Source organism: Pteropus alecto, unplaced genomic scaffold, assembly GCF_000325575.1.
Source record: "Pteropus alecto unplaced genomic scaffold, ASM32557v1 scaffold125, whole genome shotgun sequence".
Taxonomy (NCBI): domain Eukaryota; kingdom Metazoa; phylum Chordata; class Mammalia; order Chiroptera; family Pteropodidae; genus Pteropus; species Pteropus alecto.
Window position 1 is genome coordinate 3,901,883 of NW_006436888.1, and position 24,785 is coordinate 3,926,667.

The 24,785-nt window shown below is 44.7% G+C and overlaps 1 protein-coding gene across 1 annotated transcript; it reads right to left on the reverse strand.

The window, feature by feature from the left end:
- Positions 1-399: 399 nt before the first annotated feature.
- PDPN (podoplanin) lies at positions 400-24,445 on the reverse strand. The gene is made up of 5 exons (XM_006914339.3): positions 24,099-24,445; positions 7,133-7,242; positions 4,216-4,342; positions 1,114-1,140; positions 400-543 (listed from the first exon to the last, which is right to left on the reverse strand). Exons 1-5 carry the CDS (start codon positions 24,163-24,165, stop codon positions 428-430), a joined length of 447 nt encoding a protein of 148 aa, XP_006914401.1. The 5' UTR covers positions 24,166-24,445; the 3' UTR covers positions 400-427.
- Between the last annotated feature and the right edge of the window lie 340 nt (positions 24,446-24,785).

The following is a 24,785-nucleotide window of genomic DNA, read 5'->3' on the forward strand; positions in this document are numbered from 1 at the left end:
CAGGATGGAGGACGGGCCCCACCACCAGTAGATTCCCTCGTCAGAATGGAGCTGGGCCCTGCAGGAGATACTCTGCTGGAAACCTCCCACCTGTGATGATCGGGAGCAGCACGACTAGGTCTCAAGTTCAACCTTGGTTTGGCTTTTCTCTCAAGTTCAGTTAGTTGGAAAATGAAGAGAAGAGGTCAAATCTGGTCAGATCTCAATAGGAGTCAACCAAAGAGCCACCTCTGACTGTGACTTTTTTCTTAGAAACTTCTAAGGCCTATATAGACACTTGTCCTTCTGATAAAGCTTCAGATGTAGTACTTATGGAGAGACGGGGCTTCTGACTATGACCTTCATTTAGAGGTTTCTATTAGTTCAAAGGTTGGAGCCCTAAAGTGACCATCTTCATTAACCTATCACATGGGTGTAAGTTATTTACTTACGAGTACCTTCCCGACATTTTTCGCACAACCACAATGATGATCCCACCAATGAATCCGATGGCTAGTAAGACCCCGACAGTGATTCCAATCAGGGTGCCTGTCGCCAAGCCATCTGAATGAGAGAGGGAAAAAGCTTGAGCCCAGATAAACAATACACTGCAATAATACAACGTGTCATTAATACACAACATACTGTCCCACTAGAGATAGCAAATAATGGTCCACATTGCTTCTCCTATACCCAGAGGAAGTTGTCTTAGAAGAGGAGAAATCTTGGGATATTCTAACCCCATCTTACAAATGGAAAGATTTCTGGGTCTCAGGATCTATCGAGCATATCACTCATACTGGGTGGCTTTGCTGTTAATTATCGGGTGGCGTTTGTGTACGGCTGTTAAATTAGCACCCGTTTTCATTCTTAGTAACAATAAATTGTGATATGACGCCATTCTCTGTAGTTGTCACTAAGTGAATAGACTCATTTGTAGTTTGCTTATTTTGAAACACAGGCAATTCCCTTTTCCCTCTTAAAAGACGTTTGAATCCTGTTCTTGGAAGGTTCTATGTTTTGCTCTTGTTGACTACAATCCAAGAGAGAATGTAATTCATCACAAAGATTAGGTTCAAAGAAATCTTTTTTTTTAATCCTCATAGAATATTTTGATACCAAAATCTAGCTTACCTTTCTCAATTGTTGTTTGTGTGTCTCCTGTAAAGTGAGAGATATAATGATATAGAATTATTAAAATTTAATAACTATAATTTAACAATTGGCGAAAGATAAATTTGCCCTAAGTGGAAGGTAGCAAAACACAAGCAAAGAGGATAATTTCTTAAATAAATTGGATTAGGGGATTTTTAAGCAAGCTTTGACATGATTCTGTATTCAAAACTATTATTATTGAATTTATGAACGCTTCTTTACGCCTATAATACTTTTGTGTACATTACTTTTCTATCATCCGCTTTAGAGAGCAGAGTCAAGGAAACTGACCCACAGATCTTAAATAAATGATCAAAATGTTTCAGAGCTTAAGTTAACGAAAGAATCCAAGGATGTTGATTCTTGGTCTAGTGTCAAGACCATAGAAAACTTACCCACTGGAATGAGATCTACGTTGAAGGATTTTCATTTCAAGAACAATATACTCCATTTTTGGAAGATGTGGCCAAGACTGTGATTTTGTTTTGTGATATTAATTCTCTGCTTTTGCTTTAGTAGCAAAATTCACATCTTACAGGGTGACAATATACTCAGCTCTGTTTAATGAGAGAATACACTCTGTGTTTATGCCAATGTTGTTTTAGAATTTCTATCTGCAGCCAAACCTAGTCTAATTATTACAATGTGAGTATTTTCATTTACCTATCACATGGGTTTAAGTTATTTACTCATAAGTACCTTTCCTGCAAGAAAATCAAATTTTCAGATAATTTTACACAATTCCTATATTAAAAAAAAAAGGTGTTTTGCTTTGTTTTGTTTCTCCTACCAACTTCTTTTGTATACAGAGTCTGTGACTCCTCTGCATGGTATTTATTTATCTGGTTTGCAAATGGAGACTTCGAGTCCTGCCAGAATAATGGTGTCCTTGAATAGACTCCCAAAATGTCATCCCTGGCTGCCAACTATCCACAGAGTTAAGTCAGTCATTTGCATTTCACGTCTTAACACAGTGGCTGCCAATTCCAGCCTTTATGTAACACACCGTCACCACTGATGACACCACTGGTTAGAAAATACCAAAAATAAAATTTATGGAAAATTCCTTACTAAATGAGAGCTTATTAGTCTCATACTCTCTAGCTTCCTCCCAATCACATGACTGTGATCATAAAATATGTCATATGTGTGAACATCATGGAACCTGGGCGTTTCATGGGAAAGACATCTGCTGCCCTAATAAATTACCTCTTTAAAAAACAAGTGCTTATAATTACATTAACTGACATGAACATCTCTTCGGACACTGACGTATGAAGTAGGAATGTGCTTTAAGTCACACTTTTTGTGAATGGGTGGGGCAGGGGATGGGACAGGAGAGTAACCATGAGAGTTTTCAGGCAATTGAGATTTTTTTTTTAAGGATTAGGAGAGGTATCCTGGAATGATAGAAAGAATATTCAGGTTAGAAGTTTCTATTTTCTGCTGGTAATTAACTGTCGAATCAAGTTACAAATGATCAATTCTTCTCCAAAATTTTGAAATGCTTTCTAATGATCAATTATATTGATAATACTTTCCTAGCTTAGCCCTATTTGGTTTTCTCTGGTATTTAAACGTTAGCCATTTTTTTTAGCATCTTGGAGTAAACTTTAGTCTTTATTTTCAAAGCATTTGATGAAGGTTTTTTTATTGTAATAAAACGCATAACAAAATTTACTATATTCACCATTTCTGAATACGATTCAGTGGCATTGAGTACATCCACACTGTTCTGCAATCATCACCACCGTCCATCTCCAGAACTCTTTCATCTTCAAAAACTGACATTTTATACTCATCAAAAAATAACTCCTCACGTCCTCCTCTGCCCCCTGCCCCTGGCTCCACCCTTCTACTTTCCGTCCCTGTCATTTTACTACTCATCTAGGTGGGATCATACAGCATTTGTCTTTTGATGACTGGCTTATTCCATTTAGTATAATGTCCTCAAAGTTTATTCAAGTTGAAGTATATATCAGAATTTCCTTCCTTTTAAAGGCTGAATAATATTCTATTGTATACATATACCACATTTTGTTTATTTAATTCATCTTTCAATGAATTCCATGTTTTATATATTGTGAACAATGCTACTATGAAAATGGGCGTAAAGACATAAAGCATTTTTTAAATCTTCAGAAGTGCTATAGATTGTGTATAACCAGATTGCTTTTGGGTCTGGAAATGTATATTGACAAAAAAAACTTTTCAGGTGTTCAAATGTGCAGTTGGTTTGAGAAACCACTGCTTTAGGCAAGGTCTTTGTGTTTACTTTCATTTAAAGATGGAAATACTTATCTAGATAAAATGATTTATATAAAATTGCTCAAGTCAGCAAGCACTCATTACAGTTATTGCAGGATTAGTTCCTTTTCTCTCCCACCCCTATTTATTACAAATTAGGGCATATTTTTTAAAAATCACAATCAACTGAATTTCTTTTAAGAAAGCTCTGGAAATAGGAAGCTATCTCTTTCTATTGCTGAGTTGTAACGGCAACAATCCTTCCCCAATCTTATCAGTGATGGTCTAAACCTCATAATAATGGCAAAGATCTGAAGTCTCCTCCAGTTTCTCTCCAATATGTTTCATTCATACTGTTGCAGGTGCCAACTGTGAATCACAAGTACAACCCAAAATCCTGGTAAGAAGACTGCTTTAGAAAAGATTCTTGCTCCATGTGGACAGACAAGAATTCCATATAAGATGATAAATATCACTATAGACTCTATTAATATTTACATAAGTTGGCTTAGTTTTGTGGCCGTGGGGGTCAACACAAAGTTCTTAGTTATATCAATATCAACTTAGGGTCAGCGACATGACATAAATAGCTACTTAACTTGCCCTCGTGGGAACATTATCGCTAGTCATCATTCAAGGTAGAGAACTGTGTTCAGCAACCCAATAAATCAAACTCATACATCGGATTCTGAACCTGCCGCATAAAGCTTGGTTCAGAATTCGCTCTTGCATTCCAATATGCGCCCTATTGATTATTGTATTTGTTCATGGTTTTGGAATGCATTACTTATGCAAAGGAAGGTCAGTCCCTGTTGGAGTGACTGGTTTTCTTACCCATGGAGTGACTAGTGGCCATATTCGAGGCTGTGGTGCTCTGGCTTTCTTCTTGGGCATGGACTGTGCTTTCTGAAGTTGGCAGGTCCTCTATACGTGTGACTGTGCTCTTTGTACTTGTGGGCACCTATTGGAGATGTAAATGAGGCAGAACAGAGAAATAACCATAATGTTTTAAAATATAGACTCTGCCTTATAACAGAAAAGAATTTAAGGTGACATAAATATATAAAATATAGGATGACGTAAATATGAAGTGAAAACAAGAAAACAAACAAACAGAAACTATGAGAATAGGGATGGAAAAAACCTGTCTACTGTAAAAATGAATGGCAAATGTTTACTTCCATGGGTCTTAATTCTTCAGAAAATACCGGATCGCTAAGCTTTGGTTTTTTTTCTCTCTTGAATTTGAATGGCACATTTACTCTGCAACATTTTGGGGACACATATTATGTTGTATCATCCTTCGATGCCCTCCTCTCTCAATGAGAAAAATAGTTAGCCTTCACTGAGAGCTTATGATGTGCCAGCCTATTTAAACACCTCATTTATTCCACACAAAAAAACACACGAAAACCCATGAAGTAGATCCTATTATTAGATCCTATTATAGACAACAAACGACAGAACAGAACCCGGAAATGGTTCTGTTGACCCCAAAGTGTATGCCAGTAACGTTAAACAAATATGCTAATGAGCACAGACAACAAAAACAAAAATAGATAAATGCGTCCACATCAAACTTAAAAACTTCATACAACAAAAGACATAATCAGCAAAGTGAAAAGGCAACCTATGGAATAAGAGAAAATGCTTGCAAATCATATCTGATAAGGGTATCAAGAACTTCTGCAACTCAAAAACAAAAAATCAAATAATCTGTTTTAAAAACGGACAAAGGACTTGAATAGACATTTATCCGAAGATAATACACAATGGCCAACAAGTATATGAAAAAATTCTCAATGCCTCTAATCATCAGAGAAACGCAAACCAATACCACAACAAAATTATCACCTCACATCCATTAGGAAGGCTACTATCAAAAGAACAAAAAAAAACGTGTTGGCAAGGATGTGGAGAGATTGGAACCATTGTGCAGTGTTGGTAGAACTATAAAATGGTGCAACCGCCAGGGAAAACAGGAAGGAGTTTCCTCAAAAAAATTAAAAATAGAACTACCATATGATCCTACAATCCCACTTCTGAGTATATACCTAAAAAAAAAACTGAAAGTAAGGTCTCAAAGACATATTTGCATGCCTATGTTCATAGCAGCCCTATTCACAATAGCCAAAATCTGGAAGTTACCTAAATGTCTATCAACACTGAGTGGATAACTACAATGTGCTATGTCCATATGATGGAATATTATTAAGCCTTAAAAAAGGAAATCTTGTCACATGCTACAACATGGACGAACCTCGAGGACATTATGCTAAGTGAAATAAAGCAGTCACCCAAAGACAAATACTGTAGGATTCCACTTATATGAGATATTTAGAGTAGTCAAAATCATAGAGTAAAAAATAGAATGGTGATTATCATAGAGATAAAAAATAGGAGGAAGAAAAGGAGAGTTGTTGTTTAATAGGTACAGAGTTTCAGATTTGCAAGATGAGGACACTTTCAAGATCTGTTTCACAAGATGAATATACTTACCATTACTGGACTGTACACTTAAAATGGTTAAGATGGTAAATTTTACGTTACGTGGTGTTTTTTTTTAACACAAAAAAATATGCTGAGTATCAACTATGTGCTGGGCATGATTCCAAACCCTGGGGATATACTAGCGCAGAGATTGGTATACTTTTCTGTAGAGGGCAAAATGGTAAATGTTTTCATCTTTGCAGGTCCTTTGGTCTCTGTTACAACCAACTACTCAACTCTACTCTTATAGAATGAAAGCAGCCTCAGATAACTCTTAACCCAATAGGCATTGCTGCGTTCCAATAAAGCTTTATTTACAAAAACAGGCAGTGGGCCAAATCTGGTGGGTAGTTGCTGACTTCAAGGTTAGAGAGTAACTCCTGGGGGGAAAAGAGGGTGGAGGGAGACAGGATTACTGTTGGCCTCTTCAAGGTAATATTTGAATTTGAGAATATGCGAAAAAGTCAGCCATAGAAAGATCTGGGGAATGTTCTAAGCAGAGAAAACCCTAAGGTGGAATAAGTTCAAAGGTCAGAAGGGCCAACATGATAGACATAGAGAAAGTGAGTGGGGCAGGGGTGCAGCAAGGTCGGAGAGGCAGGCAGGAGCCCTTGTTCCATGTTATAACTAATTCATGAGCTCCTCAAGGGTGGATAGTGTGGCTTATATATTTCCTCAAGGCCTCCCAGAGCCTGGCATCCTGTCTGGCCCATGGCAGGTGCTTAAGACACATTGACTGAAATTTGTCGGGCTAGGAATGTGTCAGTTGAGACTCTGCATAGTGTAGTCTGTGGATGGGTTCTAGTCTGTGTTTATTATCAGCCTATAATAAGGCAAGACATTGTGAATACATATTTAGAAACTTTTATAGCAATGACAGTGGTGCAAGATTCAAGACTTTTACTGTATTGAAGATTGGCTATAACAGATTAGACATCCATGAACCGACTTCCTGACCAGTTTGAGAACCCTAGTGTATACGCTCAAATTACCTGTGATCAACACACCAGCTACCTGTTAGCTGGATTAGATTAGGAAGCAGCTTTTATTGCAAGCACTGTAGCAATTCCTCCATATGCTGGCTCCTACTGAGAGAGAGAGAGAGAGAGAGAGAGAGAGACCCTGTAGCAATTCCTCCATATGGTGGCTCCTGCTGATCGTGCGTGCGTGCGTGTGTGTGTGTGTGTGTGTGTGTGTGTGTGTATCCCTGCATGTGACTGCATGCCTATGAAGCAAATTACTCTCTTCCTTGGACACTCACCAAAGCTGTCCAGTCAACAGACTGATAGGGATCTTCACTGGCACCTGGGGTCACCATGCCATCTTCCACACCTTGAGTTCTAATGTCATCTTCTGGCCGGACTGTGATGGCTAAAACAAAAGACCGAGTCAGGGCTTATGGTGGAAGTAGCGTGGGCAGACCTAACTGGCTGGCTACAGTAAGATTATTTTTTTCCCATTTCTTTTGGAGATTTTTTTTTGACATCTTTCCCACTTACCACAAACTGTTCTCCCTGCCGTGCCTCTGGCTGGTTGTCTCCATTGCCAAAGAATGGAAGATGGAAATAGAAAAAGGTCAGGTGTCCAGCCCCTTCCCGGCACCCCAGCGAAGCAGGCAGAACAGGCGGTATATACCTTTCCTTTTCAGGAATGAACCAGAGTCTTCCTGGTGCCATTTCATATGATGAATTAATATTTCCAGGTTAAAGGAATATCATTTCGACCTGGAAAATTCTAAATTAGAGTCGCCTCAAAAGATTTCTCAAAATCTCAATTTGCAGGCTCTATCTCAAACACACTGAATCAGAATGTCCAAAAGCGGGGCCTCCATCTTTTCAAAACCAAGTTCACTCTTCATTTAGTTTTGAGACTGCTGCCTACCTGGCTGAGCGGAACCATCGGCTTTGACCACAGATCTCAGAGATTACACAGACTTCAACCTCTTATGTTACTGATGGGTTAACATCCCCAGGGGAAGGTCAGTAACATACGTCAGAGGTAACTAATTAAACTCTTCGGGAACCAATGCTAACTAACGAGAGCCTTTACTGCCCCCGCCCTGGCTTTTCTGCATTCATATCAGATGAATGACCCTGGGTTTCTAGGGAAGTAAGGGATGGTGGGGTGGGACAGCTGGTTGAATTCCACAAAATTCCACAACTGGGCAGAGAACTGATCAACACCACCTGCCTCTTCTTCAATCTCTGTCGCAATGATCTGAACTAATGGTGACCAAGCTGGAGCATCATCTCGGCTCACCAAATAACTCTTTTCGCGAGTTAAAAAAAAAGTCTGACTCATTGGCCACAGTCTGCCTCTCCAGACTCAGCGTGGTTCTGGAAATTCCATGACTAACTACAGTTGCAAAATAAGGGAGCACATGCAGCCCAACAGCAAGAAGGAAGGGGTGCTCCTGGGCTGCTGTGTGTACTCAGAGCAGAGGTTTGCATCAACGTAGTGCTCAAGTTAGCAGCCAAGATACCGTATTTCTCCCTAGGCTTGGACAGCCCAGCCAAAGGCACGGCTAATAAATATTTGATCACAACTTCTTTGCTGATGCATAGAGGGAGAGAGCCTCAGGAGTCAATATGCTTGATCTCTTTGCATGCAGAGTCCTAATCCAGTGCTGCCAATCAATGGCTTTGGATGAATCTCCTAAGTATATGCATCTATTTTTCATCTGGGTGGTGAAAGGCTTTCATCAGTTAGCAATAACGCTGTGCATGCAAATGGTTGGCCTCCCCTCCTGGCCATTTGCTGGGGTGGGGGCGGGGTAGCGATTGCCTCCCACAAGGATTTATGACTCTGGTGTAGACAAATGTTGAATGCGTTTATCCAGCTCAAGTGGAAATACCTTCTGCCTGGCGAGCAGTCCTAATTTTAAAAAACTAAGTATCCCATTTTCTTTTCTTCCTCCCACTCTTTGAACTCAGAGAACAAATCATCAATTATTAAAATGTTTTCTGGGGCTGTTCAGCAAAATCGCTTACTTTGGGGCATCCTTTAACTTTGTTTGAAAAATAAAACAAAACCACCTTGCATTAAAAAAAAAATCAAGTACTAAAGTCGGTTTGAATTCTTTCATAGAAAGTTCAGTTCATTGAAAGAGTAACTTGTTAAAAAAAAAAAAAAAATTCCTTCTGGTTCTTTTCTACTCTTGGCCCACAGAGCCAAGTACTAAAATCGCTCTGAATAGACAAAGGGTGTTTTATGAATGACACTCATGATTAAGATGCACGTCCTTTGTCTCACCGCCCTGGCATTCTTTTGGCTCCATGGGAAAGTTGATCTATAACAAGAGATGCTCGATTGTCCTTCTCGTTATTTTGGCTGAAGGCTCTCCTGGGTGAAGAGTTCCTGGAGCCCAGCTGCCGAGTTTGCAGCCAGCATTTGCCACCCTTTTCTCTTGAATGGTGAAATTCAAATCACGTACTAAAGCCTTCGCTCTCCAGTCCTTTTCATTCTTCCTAAGACACGTGTGCACACGGGCGACACACAGCTGTTTATATAAGGTCAGCGATGAACCTACGATCACGCTGTCAGTTCTGAAGCCTTGTACCCTCGTGTTCACAGGAACACCTTTCCTTGCCACGCCCAGCCTCATCCAGCTGGGTGTCAGAACAATGGCAGCTTCCAGGCACAGTAGCAATCCCCAAATCCATTCACTTTGGAATTTTTGTGTGTGTGTATGTGTGTGTGTTTTGTTAAAAGCTAGGCCAAAGTGTGTACTACCTTTGAGAAGACAATATGGATAAATCGATTTTACCTTAAGGTTCTTAAGTCCGAGAACGAATAAGAACTGAAGAGATGCTTATTGGTCTGAAAGTGCTAATTATGAATCATTTTGATTCATAATTACCAGGCATTAAAGCCTGGTAACGCCAAACAAATTATTCTACTTTACAAACATTTATGGAATGGCATTGAAAAAAATACTTTAAAATTTAGATGCCACATTAAATCACACTGTTATTATCACTGCGTGTAATATCCCAAATTCTTGAAAAAATTCTTTTGGTTTTTGTTTTCACTCTTTTGGTTTTATTTACATTTCTTTTGATTAGTGGTGGCGAGTTGTTCCATCTGTTTGCCATCAGGAATTTCTTTTGTGACCTTTTTTCTCTTACGGTATTCATCTTTTTTATAGCTTTATAAGTGTCCTTTATAACTTTAAGAATATGTGCTTTGGAATTCATGCTACCTTTTTTAACCAGTTGGCATTTGCATGTCTTTTGTAAGTGGTGCATTCTGTCGCTAATCAAATTTATTAAGCCCGTTTTGTCTCTGTGATGTCACAATTACCTACCCTACCTCCCAGATTATATAAAGATTCACCTATATTTTCCTTGTAGTTTTGTCCTTATGCTTAATCTTTCCATTTGTCTTGTGTTTATTTTGCAGTACAGTGTAAAATGGGAGTATAATTTGACTTCCTCCAAAGGATTAGGTGTCATTTCAATAAATCGTCTTTGCCCTACTGCCTTGAAACCAGCTCTCTTTGAGACAATATCTTCCTTCTAATACTGTGTCATGGTCATGGAAGAAACTTCAGCACAGGGCCAGCTTAAATGGCCTGAGCACTGCCAGCTGCCTACCCCCATACATACAGATTCTTTCCAGAACCAATGCCTCTGTCTGTGACCCTCACGTCAGCTGACCACTGCCAAGTTAATTCAGTGCCAAGGATGTAGCGAGAATCATACGGGACACAGAGAGCAGGAGGACGAGTGGGCTGCCGGAACGGGAGGATGCTCAGGTCTTCCCGCGTCATAGGTTCTACCCAACAGAGGAGGCACGGCTTTATAACAAGACCCTCACTCACATCTGTTCATCCACGTAGGGTCTACATGGTGCCTTCTGGCTGACTTTATTTTAAACGGCCCCACGGGGCAGGGACACTGGCATATTGCTTCCATGTACCAGACCAGGAAAGTAAGGTTGACACTCCCCTTGGCCAGACTTCAGTTAGGTTTTTCTGAGCCCTTCTCAATGAGGCCACGACCCTGGGCAGAGTCCAGTTTCAGCTAAGTCGGTTTAGAGAGAATCTGACCACCCTTGATATCTGACTAAGCTCCCCATCCTCCACCTTTGATGACTAAGTCCTCAGCCTGCCTTAGCAAGAACCCCTCGACCCTTGGTGTCCCCTCTTGGTAATTTTCCATCGATGCACTGACCCCTCACTCTGCTGCTTGGCTATAAATCCCCAGCTGTCTTCGTCATATTCAAAGTTGAGTCCTATCTCTCTCTCCTATTGCAATAGTCTTGAATAATGTTTTTCAACTGTCTTAACATGTCAACAAATTTTTCTCTAACAACATCAGAAGCAAAATGATTCGCCAAGTCTGCCTGGTCGGTGACTGCTCACCAACACAAATCCAAAAGCACATTTGCGCCTCCGTGGCGGCTGTGGGCTGCACCACCCCCACCCCAACGCCCCCCTCCTGGGTTCCCACATCCTTCCTCTTTGGCCCACAACCTCACCCTCTCATAAATTATCATCCTGGTTGTCAGAAGCAACTGCCTCCTCTGACATCTGATCTCTTAGAGAATCCCATCTTGTTAGAATCTTCCAATCTACTTACTTAGAGACCACAAACTCAATTTCCCCAAATGAGCCCCTTTCTAGGACTAAGCTCTCAGAAGTGGCAGGTTAGAAAGAAGGTGTGATTTGCTTTAAAAAGGTGCAAGTACCTCTTTGAGCAGCAGCTCTCCTCTTGGCTCTATAAGGTAAGGCAGCAGCAATGATCAATCAAGATCGGAACTGTGCCAAGGTTCGCCTCTAGGTCCACCAAATATTTACTGTGCACCTACTGTGTGTTGGGCCCTGTTCTGGGCACCAGAGACAGAGAAGTGAACAAGACAAGGTCTCTACTCTTGTGGATTTCGACACTGTCGGGGTGCGGTGAGGGCTCGTAACAAGCAAACCAACCAGGAAAATCTCAGAATAGTACTCCTCTACTCCCTGCTTCAGATCTCTGTTCAAAGGGCATTTTCTTGGGAGGCCTTCCCTCCCACCCCAGTAAAACCAATAACCGCCTCCCCCACACTCACACACACGCCTGAGTATTTGCCACCCACCACACTTTGTATTCACTAATGGCTGTCTTGTGAGAACATACACTTGATAAGGCTGTTTTATCTCAATGTCCCCCTTGCCTAAAACACCTGGCACATAGTAGGCACTCAGTAAGTATTTGTTGAATGAATGAGTGAACTCCAGGTAGGGGAAGAGCTAGGGCTGACTCCGAAGCCCCAAATGCACTTAAGGCCACTGCACACTCAAGAAGCAGAGGGTACTCAGTATGGGTGGACAATAGGAGACAATACTGGCCAGTCAGTGGAACGCTGCAAGGAAGAGGTTTTGATTTCATTTGGAGTGTGAAAGGAAGCCAGCAGATGCTCTGAGTAGGGCAGTGACAAACCTCAGTTCCAGAAGCCACTCCAGAAGCCACCGTGTGAACGGAGTGTGTGCACAGGGGCTGGTGCTGGTACCAGACTGAAACAAGGAGGTCCCTTTAGACTATTTCTGGTGTCCAGGTGGGTGTGGGTGGTGCTTGTGCCAGGACAGTGGCAGTAGAGATGGCAGTAACTGGACAAGTAGTGGCCAGGAAGTGTCTTAAGTCATTACCCATCAATAAACAGAAACAAATACGAAAGCTCAGAGCCAAGAATTCATTTTACCATCTGTTACAGCTTTGCTGATAACACCATTGAGGATATGAATGGATGTACCGTGTAAAGTAGGATGTTCTTACATGATACTGAGTCCTTTACTGCAGCGGTCCCCAACCTTTTTGGCACCAGGGACCAGTGGTCCTATGAGAATTTAACGCCTGATGATCTGAGACGGAGCTGAGGCGCTGACGCTAGCACTGGGGAGTGGCTGTGAATACAGATGAAGCTTCGCTCGCTCACTCGCCACTCGCCACTCGCCACTCACCTCCTGCTGTGCGGCCCAGTTCCTAAATGGCCAGAGACCACTGGTATTGGTCTGCAGCCCAGGGGTTGGGAGCCCCTGCTTTACTGGACTTCACCTCGTTTTATCGGGATAGCCACAGAAGTCCCCTCTGTAAGTTTAGGTTAAGAGCCTCTGCCTGTTCCCATCTCCACGTGAGGACAAACTGCCCTACAGTCCTTTCTGTTGACCTGAAGCTTCAGAACGGGACGGCTGAAGAAGCAGTGCTGACCACATGTTATCTTGAAATGGGAAAGTTGATTTTAAAAATAAAGAAGTTGCAAGCTGAGTTACCCTCGGGTTTTTCAAAGAAAACCTGGAGGCTTAGCCAACAGATTAAGGCAGCTTTCATGTTGTCTGGTCTTTTCTAGCCCCTTGAGCTGTTCTTGTGCCTTAATGCACAAGTAAGCCTTTGAAGATGGTTGACTATATGGCCTCGGAATGATTTTTGTGGCCGCTGAGAAGTAGAATCTCTTTTTGTTTTTCTTACGACATCCTAGGAAGTTCTGGTTTTCCCCTGTAGGAGAATTAATAAACAATTGATTCTAGCACCCCCCTCTCTCAATTCTGGCATCCCCCTATCTCAAAAAGGATGGAGTCATGCTTTTTAGAGGGAGATCAAAAACCATCTATTTGGAAAACAAAACTGAAATGCCCACTTCTGTTCCTTCACCCAGACACAGGCTTTTGCATATTATTTTTCTATCATGGCTCAATACTGTGCCCGAAAATCAATCCACACAAACCTGGAGTAAGATGCCAACCCCCGACATTTTCCAGGACTCTGCAGACCACCCACCGTGGTCACCGGGCCGCTCGGGTTTCTGTACAGCCCTTCATCTCGATTCACGACGTCCCACATTTTGCCTTCGACGGCACACCCTTAGCTGCCACAAAGTGGAGCTTCTGTCACCGGAAGGAAGGTGACAGAACACCGCTTTTAGTCACCACATCTTTCGAGGTACTCCTCATGTCCTAAAGGCTGGCCCGTCCCCTCACCTTGCATGTAGAATCCCTTCTTTGAAATATCAAAAGCCATCCCCCAACCCGGAGCCGTGTCCCGGCAGACACGGGGTTGTGGTTGACATCATCACTGATGTGGCCATCTTCTCCGTGGATCCTGGTCCGTTGCTTACTGGATCAGAAGTCTGGCCATGAAAAACTCTGGGCAACCTCCAGAAGGCCTGGCCCTGCCACTCAGTATCCCACAGAAATAGCATGCTCCCTGGTTTTCCTCCAGGCAGCAAACTGCTACCTTCAGCCCACACTGTATACATTCCCAGGGCCAGCCACCAAGGTACGCATTTAGCAGATGTTGGTTGAGCCACAGACTGAACGAGTACAGCCACAGCCGAGTACCAAACGTCTTTTGAATTATCCCTTATCCTATGAAATCCGTGACATTGTCCACTGTGCTTCCCCCAAGAGTTGTTCGATACCTTCCCCTGATGAAAGAGACAGTGTGACCAAAAATAGAGTGGACCCCCCCATGAGGATACACTGCGGCTCTGCTGTTTCATTTTTAATGAGCAGCGGCGGTCTGTCCGTTCACTGTTGGGTCCTGTCGGCCTCTGAGACTTGACAGCCCACTGTCGGCACTGGGGACCCGTGCCTCTCCCGTAAAATTCAGGAGAAACATGTCAAAGCTGAGAAGATCAGACAAGTGTCAGTAGTTCCTCCAGAGAGATCAGAAGAAATGCTACACATTACGATTTGGAGCAGCGAGCATCCCCAGAATTCAGAGAAGGGTGGGTAAAGCACAAGGTCTCAAGAGTGTGTCTTCTGGAAGGTTCTAGGTAGAGTGGCCCCTCTGAGTCACCTCCCGAAGTCGAAGGAGCATTCTGAAGGTCCCTGTGGCTGAACAAGGGCCATAAAGAAAGGAGAGGGGCGCACAGTGGCTAGGGGTTCCCTTTTCACTTCAACAGCAGGGACTCACGCCGAGGCACTGGCCGTGGACGAAATGGGACATAAGGGCCATAAGACAACACCGGGCCCCCCACCCACATCCATGCTGTGTGCCCATCGCAAATCTTCCCAATTAATCTCCACGACCATCCACGAGGTATAGATTTTAATCACGGCTATTATTCATTGTATTTGCAGGAGAATGTACAAAACGTGGAGCTAAGCATTCTCCATCTCTACAAAAGCCTTACGAACTAACCTCGGTCTCATTTTGTAGATGAGGGTGATGAGGCTGAGAGTAAACTGCCCATGTAGCCAACAAGTGGTGACGCAGACACTAGACATGAGGCTCTGCCAGACTCCAAAATCCCCTCTTCAGTGTCCCACAGCCTTTGCATACATCAGTCACTTTTCACAGGTGCTACTCACATTCTTCTCTATTCTACACAGAAGGGGCTGGGGTAGAGTTGGAGCTGCCCTGATTGTGGGCTTCTAGAAGCCAGGGGCACCTACAGGTTCATCTTTCATGTCCATCAAAACCCCACCAACCCTTCTACCTGGACCAGGTAAAATGCCTCTTCCTTCAGAGCCCTCCCCAGTTGCCAGGAGGATGTAATCTCTGTGCTAGCCTAGGACTTGATAACACTGGCATTCACTATTTCCTATTTTCATCTATAAGCTTCTTAAGGGCCACATTCCATGTCACTGTGGGTTTACAGCCCAGCCACTAGCACTGTCGCTGATAGCTGAATGAATGAATGAATGAATAGATGAATAGTCACACTTTTCAGGATTCACCAGAGTGAATCAACTTACCCGTTCACACCCGACCACAAACAGCGCTCAGAACCCCTCGAACGTGAAAACAGGAGGCTGTTGATTACAACCTCCACCGAGATTACTCAACCTGGAGAGAGGTTTCGCTCTTGACCAAGAGCGGAATGTTCTCAGTATAAGAGGAAATGAGTTCGCAGTCTTGTCGGCTGGAATCAACACCTCTGTAATAACTTTTCTAGACCTAGCTGGGGCCGGAGTCCTGTACAAAAGGCCATCTCATAGGAAGGATGGCTCAGTCCTGGAATAACCGAATGACTAAAGCCGGCTCTGGAAGTGCTGCCCTGAGCAGGCATCTCCACGGGGTGGTGGAGAGTTTGGGAAACACTCGCCATCTGCTCGGAAACTGAGCTTCTGATTCATGCGGGGCTGTCAGCTGAGCAGGCCCTGATGTTGCAAGAGGGAAGAGAGAAGCCCCTTTGGATCTGACCTCACCGTCCACCCATGTGGCTCGCAGACGGCCCAGCTGTGCGCCCAGGACGATGAGGCCCCGCAGGAATGTGCAGAATGAGCTGCGTTCCCATGAGCTGCCCTTGGCCTTGATCCTAAGCCTGGTTTGACAGTCGAAGTGTGCTGCGGTAGATTGTTTTTTTTTTTTTTAATAACTGTTCTTAACTAGGGGATCTCTCTGACCCTCCCAGCCATGTGGCTCGCAGACGGCCCAGCTGTGCGCCCAGGACGATGAGGCCCCGCAGGAATGTGCAGAATGAGCTGCGTTCCCATGAGCTGCCCTTGGCCTTGATCCTAAGCCTGGTTTGACAGTCGAAGTGTGCTGCGGTAGATTGTTTTTTTTTTAATAATTGTTCTTAACTAGGGGATCTCTCTGACCCTCCCAGCCATCTTTTCCCCCTTGTTCCAATAAATAGGGAATTCAGGCAGCAAACCATGTCCCCAGGGCTTATTTCTGATGTCATTTTAGCTGAGTGTCTCCCCAGGTACCCATCAGGTACATCACAGTGGATGGCTTACTATTGCCTCAAACTCACTGTGTCTGTAACAGGGTGTATAAACTCCTGCTCCTTCTCAGCAGATTGGTTCTTAAGCTCTCATCCCTCTTACCCAAGTTCTATCACCTGCCTTCTTTTCATTCCTGCCAAAAGGCTTAGGTCAGTGAGTTTCTTCCTCTTCTTCCTACCAAGTGTTTACTATGTACCAACCACGTGTTCTCTTCAGGGCTGAAGAAGACAGGGGTCCTGCTCTTTTCTCTAACGGGCAAGATGTACACAGATAATTAAAACACAGTGAAAAGACCAGCCAAAGCAATCTTGAAAAAGAACAAAGTAGGGGGACTCACACTTCCCAACTTCGATACTTGCCATGAAGCTACAGTAATCAAGACTGAGTGGTCCCAGCATAAGGACAGGTATGTAGGTCAATGGAATAGAACCAAACATCCGGAAATAAACCCCTACATTTAGATATATGGGCAATTGATTTTGATCAAGGTGTCAAGATAACTTAGTGGGGAAAGAATCCTCTTTTCAAGCAACAGTGCTGAGACAACTAGATATCCACAAGCAAAAGAATAGAACTGGTATCCACTCCACACCATACGTAAAAAATAACTCCAAACAAAACAGAGGCCGATATGTGGGAGCTAAAACTACACGACTGTGAGAAGATAACATAAATCTTTGTGGCCTTGGACTAGGCGATGGCTTCTCAGGTATGACACCAACACTACAGGCAACGAAAGAAAAAAATAGATGAATTGGACTTCATGAAATTTTAAAAATTTGTGCTTCAGTGGATACTATCCAGAGATTGAAAAGACAACCCACAGAATGGGAATAATATTTGCAATTCATATATCCGATAAGGGTCTAGTGTTCAGAGCATATAAAAAAATCCAACAATAAAAAGACAACCTAATTTTAAAAGCAGATGAATAGACCTTTCTCCAAAGAAGATACTTAATGGTCAGTAAGCGCATGAAAACGTGCTCAATGCCGTTAGGGAAACATAAATCAAAACCGCATTGAGAATCCACTTCGTATCCATAAGGATGGCTACCATTGAAAACAAACAGAGAATAACAAGCAAGGATATAAAGAATTTGGAAACTTTCCACATCGTTGGTAGGAATGTAAAATGGTGCAGCCAGTTTGGCAGTTCCTCAAAAAGTTAAACACGCATTTACCGTACAAGCTGGCAATTCTCCTCTAGCTATGTACTGGAGAGAAATGAAAACGTATGTCCACACGAAGCCTCGTAACGTGAACGTTCACAGCAGCTTTATTCATAATAGCCCCAAAGTGGAAACAACCCAAATGCCCATCAATTGGCGAATGGATAAACAAAACGTGGTGTGTCCATCCAGCAGAATATTATTCAGCCATAAAAAGGAACGAAATTCTGACATGTGCTACGGCATGGACGAATCTTGACGACATCATGCGAAATGAAAGAAGCCAGACGCAAAAGGCCACCTGTCATACGATGACATTTGTATGAAATACCGAGAACAGGCCAACGCAGAGAGACAGAAACCCGTAGAAACTCCTCAGCTCCTGGTTTGGGAGTTTAGGAGAAGGGGTGATGAAAATGTCCTCAAATTGACAGAGGAAAGGCCTGCACAGCTGAATATACTAAAAACCACTGAATTGCTCAATTTAAAGGGCTTAATTTTATGATACGTGAATTACAGGTCAACGAAAAAGTCTCATTACAGTGAGGAGCGCCGTAAGAGGCGAACAAGGAGAAATCAGGATACCGAGGTGCAAGCCTTGCAGGTTCTTATTCCCCCAAATCCGATCTCACCTCCTCTTCTGTTGTTACCACACTCGGTCTCTTTACTTCCTGACTCTCCACCCTCCTTACGCTGGTCCCATAAACTAGATTCAGCCTCATATGGCGCCTTCATCATTAATCTTCTTTTGACAACCACTAACTCACGGCCCGGCCCACTCCCAGTTTCTATGACTGCCTGTTGCCTACAAGACAAAGGTCTCAGCCTTCTACCTGGTTTCGTGGTTTCGTACTCCCTGACTCAATGGCCCTCCCCAGCCCCTGAGGCCCACACCTCTTCCCGCATTATTCTAGATCCTTCTGATCTCCACGCAGTCTCTCCTGCCCGCACGGCCCTTCCCTGCCACCATATCCAACCAACGCCACCATTTTTCACAGCCAAGATCAAGTCGCATCTTCTGGCTCCCAACGGCCACAGGAATCTCATCTCCAAACTCCTAGCAGCGGCCGATGGTATGCACTGCTCAGGACATGCCATTTTTTGCTGCTTCGTATGTTCTTTTACATATACAGCACACACACGTCTGTCTGACCTCTGTATGAACTGCGATCCCACTTTACACTTCCTCTCTAACTCTTGAGGTCCTTAATAACATGTGCACCCTGTAAAAGCTTAAGGGGCCAGGGACCGTTGTCCGTAGTGCCATCTAGTTCTTCCATCTGAATTATATATTCAACAAATAACCAGTGGTGTTGTTGCTCTAAGAGGTACTTGAAGAAATCAACTGGCTGACTTTCTTGGGTGTCCTTGGTAGCCTCAACCCCAAGCATAGGTGGCTGCTGTGCTCTGGGGAGAGGCTGCCTAAATTTAAGTCTCACCATCGCCATTTACTTGTTCATTGTGTCTGTAAGTTCCTGAACCTCTCTGAGCCTCTTTACACGTCTGTAAAATGCAAATAGTTCCTACCCTGCAAGTCAGTTGTGCAGGTTAAGTGAATGTTAGCTGTTATTACATAGTTACTGCTATTGACACCAACCATCTGGAATATAGTTCCCTTTGCTTTTCAGATTCAGAAATTTAATCTTGTTAGGGGGAGATCCAACTCAGATAAAAACGTTTCACATTAGCCAAATTCACGAAAGGCCAGGAAACCAAATAGTTTATTGAGAACAGGAAATAGTTTTTCAACACTTTACACACATATTTGCGATCCAAGGCATGTCCTTCTGGAGAGTGGAATTACCTGAGATGCTGCTTGGTGTACGTAGGACACAGGCAGAGGGCGAGGCTATTGAGTGGAATCATTTTCAGAATGGGATAGAACAGGCAGCTCTGCCTCACCATAGGACCAGTGTCATCGTGTTCAGAATCCCCACGGCCACCAGATCTGACATCTTGCTAACTCGCTGCAAGCAAGCACGGTTTGCCTTGCCTGACTTACAAAGCAGTTACTCATGAAATATTTGTTATATAAATGAATTCCTTGGGTAAGACAGGTTTTGTTCCTTTCCCCTGCCTTTCCAGATTCGAGGCAAACTCACTCCTGTCTCCTTTGGGCAGGATACCATTCAATGGGTCACAACTTTGCTTATTTTAGTTGTGTTTTATTCTCACAGATGGAGACACCTTGATGAATTGCAGGAAATACTCCATTCTCATCAGTCATATGTTTACACATATTCTAGCATGCTCCCCTGGCCTGCTTCCCATCCATATTCTATGTAACTGGCATTCCCCTGCATGTTACAAATGTAACAATGGTGATTATTACCCCAGTGACATTCTCTTTCTACTGCTGGCAGCACTGGCAGCTCTGGCCCTCTGCACAGAGGTCAGCAGCAAATCTTCCTCCCGGAAAGGTGATCATCCTTCTGGTAGGTTATGTTGCTTTGGGTTTGTTTTTTGGGGTGTTCGTTTTGTTTTGTTTTTGTCTCTCCTGCATGAAATTTAGTGATGCCCTAACAAATTCAGTTTGCAGGTCTTCGGACAAAGAGGTGAACGAGGTGGCCAGGTTTGCTGGTTTCCCTCTGGATTTAGCTGGATTCCAGCTGGATTCCCCTCAAAGAACAAACCCATCTCCTCCGAGGCAATGGCACTGGGCCAGGAGGAGAGGAGAGCCCACCCACTCGTGTGTTGAAGCTCAAGGGGATGCTTGCTGTGACTGGCCCTCTGTGAGCGGACAGGTTGGTAGATGCTGGGGTAAGACAGAGGGAAGAAAACAGCCACCTCTCTTCCTGCCTTGGATGAACTTGGCAGGATTCCCACCGCTCCTTAACCTGACTCCATCCCATAGCCCCTGGATAAAATGCCTGATCGCTTCCCTTTCCCAAAGTTTAAGAAATCAGTAGAGAAAAGATTCAAACTTCGAATCAAGAGCTGCTTTATCTCTCGCTCAACGCCCCCCGCTCCCCACCCCCCGCCACACACTCCCTACCCGCTTGGGAATCTTAAGACTTATCTCAGTAACTGTTTACTTGGCTTGAAAAGTACCCCTCCGCCCAACTTGTCCTCATTCCCGCAATTATTCGGTTCTCTTCCAACAAAACTCTCAGCAGCTATCTCCTTGAGAGGTGGCGGGGTGTCAGGACTGGCAAGGGTCTTATTCAGATCCCTCGAGTTGAGTGTCCCAGGATCCTCCTAGGTATTTGAGTCTTTTCTCTTTCTACGTCCTCCCCTGTAATATTTTCACAAGTTATAACCTGGCGTGCCTGTTCTTAGAAGCCAGAAATATGACAAATATTCAGATAAGCTCATGGACTTTAAAGCTCAGGTCCTGTTGCTTTGCTGGTGAAAAGAATTCAGAGTGTGCTTTATGGTATGAGGTGTGTCTCTCTGCAACAAAATGCAAACAGTCTGCACTTCGCTCCGTACCAAGCACTCAGGAGACACTGAAATACCACTTGGGAAAGGAATTAATGAATCCTGTTGTAATGTACTGTGACATCCTCATACTTAAAGTACTATGATGGTTAAGTAGTTAATGTAAAGGACTTTTTATACCTCTTAAAAGTTTCCATTTTCATGTTTAAGGAGCTTAAAGTGAGGTTAACCTTTCAAGTTCAACTTTTTTTTTTTTTATGTTTATTTTATGTTTTTGTTTTATTTTTTTTTTTTTTTTTTTTTTTTTTTTTTTTTGCAGCGTAATGGAGCACAAAATGAGCTTGGAGTTTGGAGTTAGACCCACCTTTGAATCCCAGTTCTGGCACATTCTGAAGATAGTAACGCACACTATCAGGAGTTGTGATGATTATTACATGAGGTAGCCGTGACATTCCCAGCACATGTTTGTGGGGAGAATGGGAGGGAGGTGGTGTCCTTCCTACTTGGCCAGACCATCTACTGTGACACCGAGATTCAGGGACTTTATAACTCTCCGGTTTAGAGTCACTCGTGGGCCACTGATTTCAGAGGCCAGAGGAGGAGAGAAGGGGCCGCAAACCACTGCTCAGCCAGGGTTTCCCACTATGTGCCATGTCCTGACCACACCTTCTCATGCTTGGACACTTCCTAAAAATGTGCTTTTCTACATTAAACGCTGTTCCAGATCTCACACACCTCCCGCATGCCGGCCCTAAGAGACCTGATCTTTATTAAACACTTGACCGGTGCCCTAATTGCTACAGAAACTCGTAGCAACTCATGAAGATTTCAGGGCCTCCGAAACTGGCAAGAGTTTCGGGGAAATCACAGGGAAATTTGTCCGCCGCATGATTAATCCTGGGTGGATTTGTCCCGGAAAAGCACATATGGGTTTGCAGCAAGCAGCAGCCTGCAGAATTTCACAAAATAAACGATCTAACGGACAGGCCCTGAGGAACGTTCCGGGTGAGGGCGGGGCCTGACAGTTGAGAGAAACGCCAGCTGCGTGGACCACAGAGCGTCTTTGAAGCCACTGACGTGCAAAGGGACAACACATGGGACCGGATTATAAGACTGGACCTGATTACAACACTGGACGAGGCAAGCCCAGCAAGGAGTAAGATCCTATGAGAAGGATAATAAAATTCATCACCATAATGACCCCCAGCCCAGCTCCCCAACAAAACCGGCAATAGCTCAGCTCAATGAAGTTATTCATCCATATGCAAGTCGCCTCACTCATTATCCTCAGACAAAACCCCTCCTGGGCCTCTCAACTCTTTGCCAGAGGGCCAGCAAATCAGCATCCCCACCCAGCCAACACCCCCACCACACAACAGCCCGCGGGCGGAGTGGGGGTGGGTTCTGTCTTTGGCAGTTGAGTTTCTAGTACCAGAGATGGCTGTGTTTCCAGACAAGGTTTACCGTGACCTTTTGGGAGTACCTCTGACGCTCAGGAACTGGCTCGAAGATAATTACAGCTGACCCTTGCGTGGGAGCAGACGGAGGATGCCACCCAGCTGCCCTCTTTCCTCGGCAGAGCTGGGATGCGACTCAGTTTGGGGGCCTCCCCGACCTTGCCCCGGTGAGCACAAAATGGTGTCATTTGCACACTGTCCCGTCAAAAAGGAAACAAGTGAAACGCAGAGCTGTGTCTATGGTAGCGGAAAAAGGCGTTCCAAAAAATAGGGAGGGCCACCACGAAGAGCCCGTGGGGCTGCAGAGAGATGCTCCGTCTCTCCAAAGCAGATGGCTCGGCACAGACACCCCCCCCCCAATCGTTTCCCTAGGGCTGGGGATTTTTTTCTTGGCGTGGAATTACAAAAGCAGAGGTTAGGGCCACTCCTCCCTCCAAGTAGGATCCCTCCCACACTGGGACCACCTGGAGCTTTGGAAAGTGTGAATTTGCCTTTCAGAGCAGGACGCAGCAACCTCCAGCTCTAAAGGTCACTAGTTAGCTCACGATTCCTCCCACCGACACTTAGTGAGCAACTCCTAGGCACCAGACATTGTTTCGGCCTTGGAGATCAAGGCTAAGACAAAGCTGTGTCCTCGCGAACTTATATTTTACCAGGGAAACGGATAATCAAGACCCAAGAAAAGAAATAAAACACTGACAAATGTTCACACATGCCACCAACACAGTACGCTGGGCAGAAAGCGACAAGGGATGGGAAGAGGATGTGAGAATAAGCAGAGGGGAAGATGGAAAGATGCACACGACCGAGCTAGCAGCGCCCCCAGCCTCAGAGCTAATACGTTGGAAGTCTAAGGAGTCACCAACACTCACGCAGTCACTGACATCGCTGGCCAAGTTCAACACGTAGCCTCAAACCTACTCAAACCTCAGTGTTCACAGCCTTCCTCCACTCCCTGGCGCTACTCAGGAACCCTCCAGCCACTTCAGTCCCGGGCCTCTTCCAGCCCACCCCCATCGACAGCGTCCTGAATGTGTCCCACAGGTGGGCACACAGGGCGTCAGACCTGGCAGTCCTCAGAGGGAGACCAGGGCTCCACTGGGGGGACCCTCCCTCCACCCCGGCACTCCAGAACCTCCCTCCCAATTCCATGGGCCCAGTTCCTTCTGAGGCCATGGGCGTTTCTCCAGTACAGGCCTGCAGGAAAGCCCAGTCCGGCCGGTGGAAGGCTCCTTGCTGTTATCTGTCACCCTGTCCCTTGTGAGCTGAGCCGGGGGTGGCCAGAGGTGGGCTCACCAGGAGGAAGGTCCCCTCTGCTCCCCACCTTTGTTGACTGTGGGTTCAGGAGCTCCTTCTCGAGCTCTGCTCCGCTCTTTCTATGGGACCTGGCACCTGCTGAGCCGCTGCCTTTCCTCCTGGGGCCCCCAGACTCCTGCGCATAAACTCCCGAGTTCCCTTCTGCTTTCCCGGTTAACCTCAAATGTCAGGCCCAGGCATTCCAGCAAGTCGGGGCCCCCTCACCCCCACCAGCAGCTGCCTGCAGGGAGCCGGGGGCGCTGCGTCTTACCTCCTTCTGCCAAAAACCAGAGCGATGCTCTTCCCAAAACCAACAGCAGAACCGGCACCTTCCACATCTTCTCGGTTAACCCGCTCTCTTTGGAACAGCTAGTTTCTGTGCTGGGGCGAGATTAAAAATCCGCAGCCACAGGCCCTTGCTTGGCGGAGCGCGAAAGTGGGGGCTGGAATGCAGGGAGCAAAAGTCCCAGCGCGGGAGGGGTCCCCAAGCTTCCTTCGCCGCAGCAGCCGAAAGAGCAAACTTCGCAGCTGGGAACTTTGGGAGTGGAGTCAGCATTTATGTCTCCCGAGGAGGGCGGGAGCGTCCCGCGGTAAGGTGGTCTCAGGCCGGGGCTCACTAGGACCGCCTCTCGCTCTGTTTGGCCCGCGCGAAAACGATGACCTCAGGCCAGGTTTAAAGTTACAGGGCCGCAGCTGTGGGGGCGGCCAGGATGGGCCGACAGCCTGAGCGCCGGCAGAATTGGCTTTTACTCTGCTCCCCAACGGGAAGGAAGGGGGCACATGCAGTAAACGATTTATTTAAAAAAGTGTTTAAACTTTATTATTCTTTTTTTTAAGCACAAGGCACAAGCCTAGGTTTTTCTTGTTATGAGAAGTAAACTGTTCCTTGTGTGGCTAGTAATTTTAGAGCCAAGTATGAGATTGTTCTTGTAAATATTGAATTTGATGGCTTAAAAGG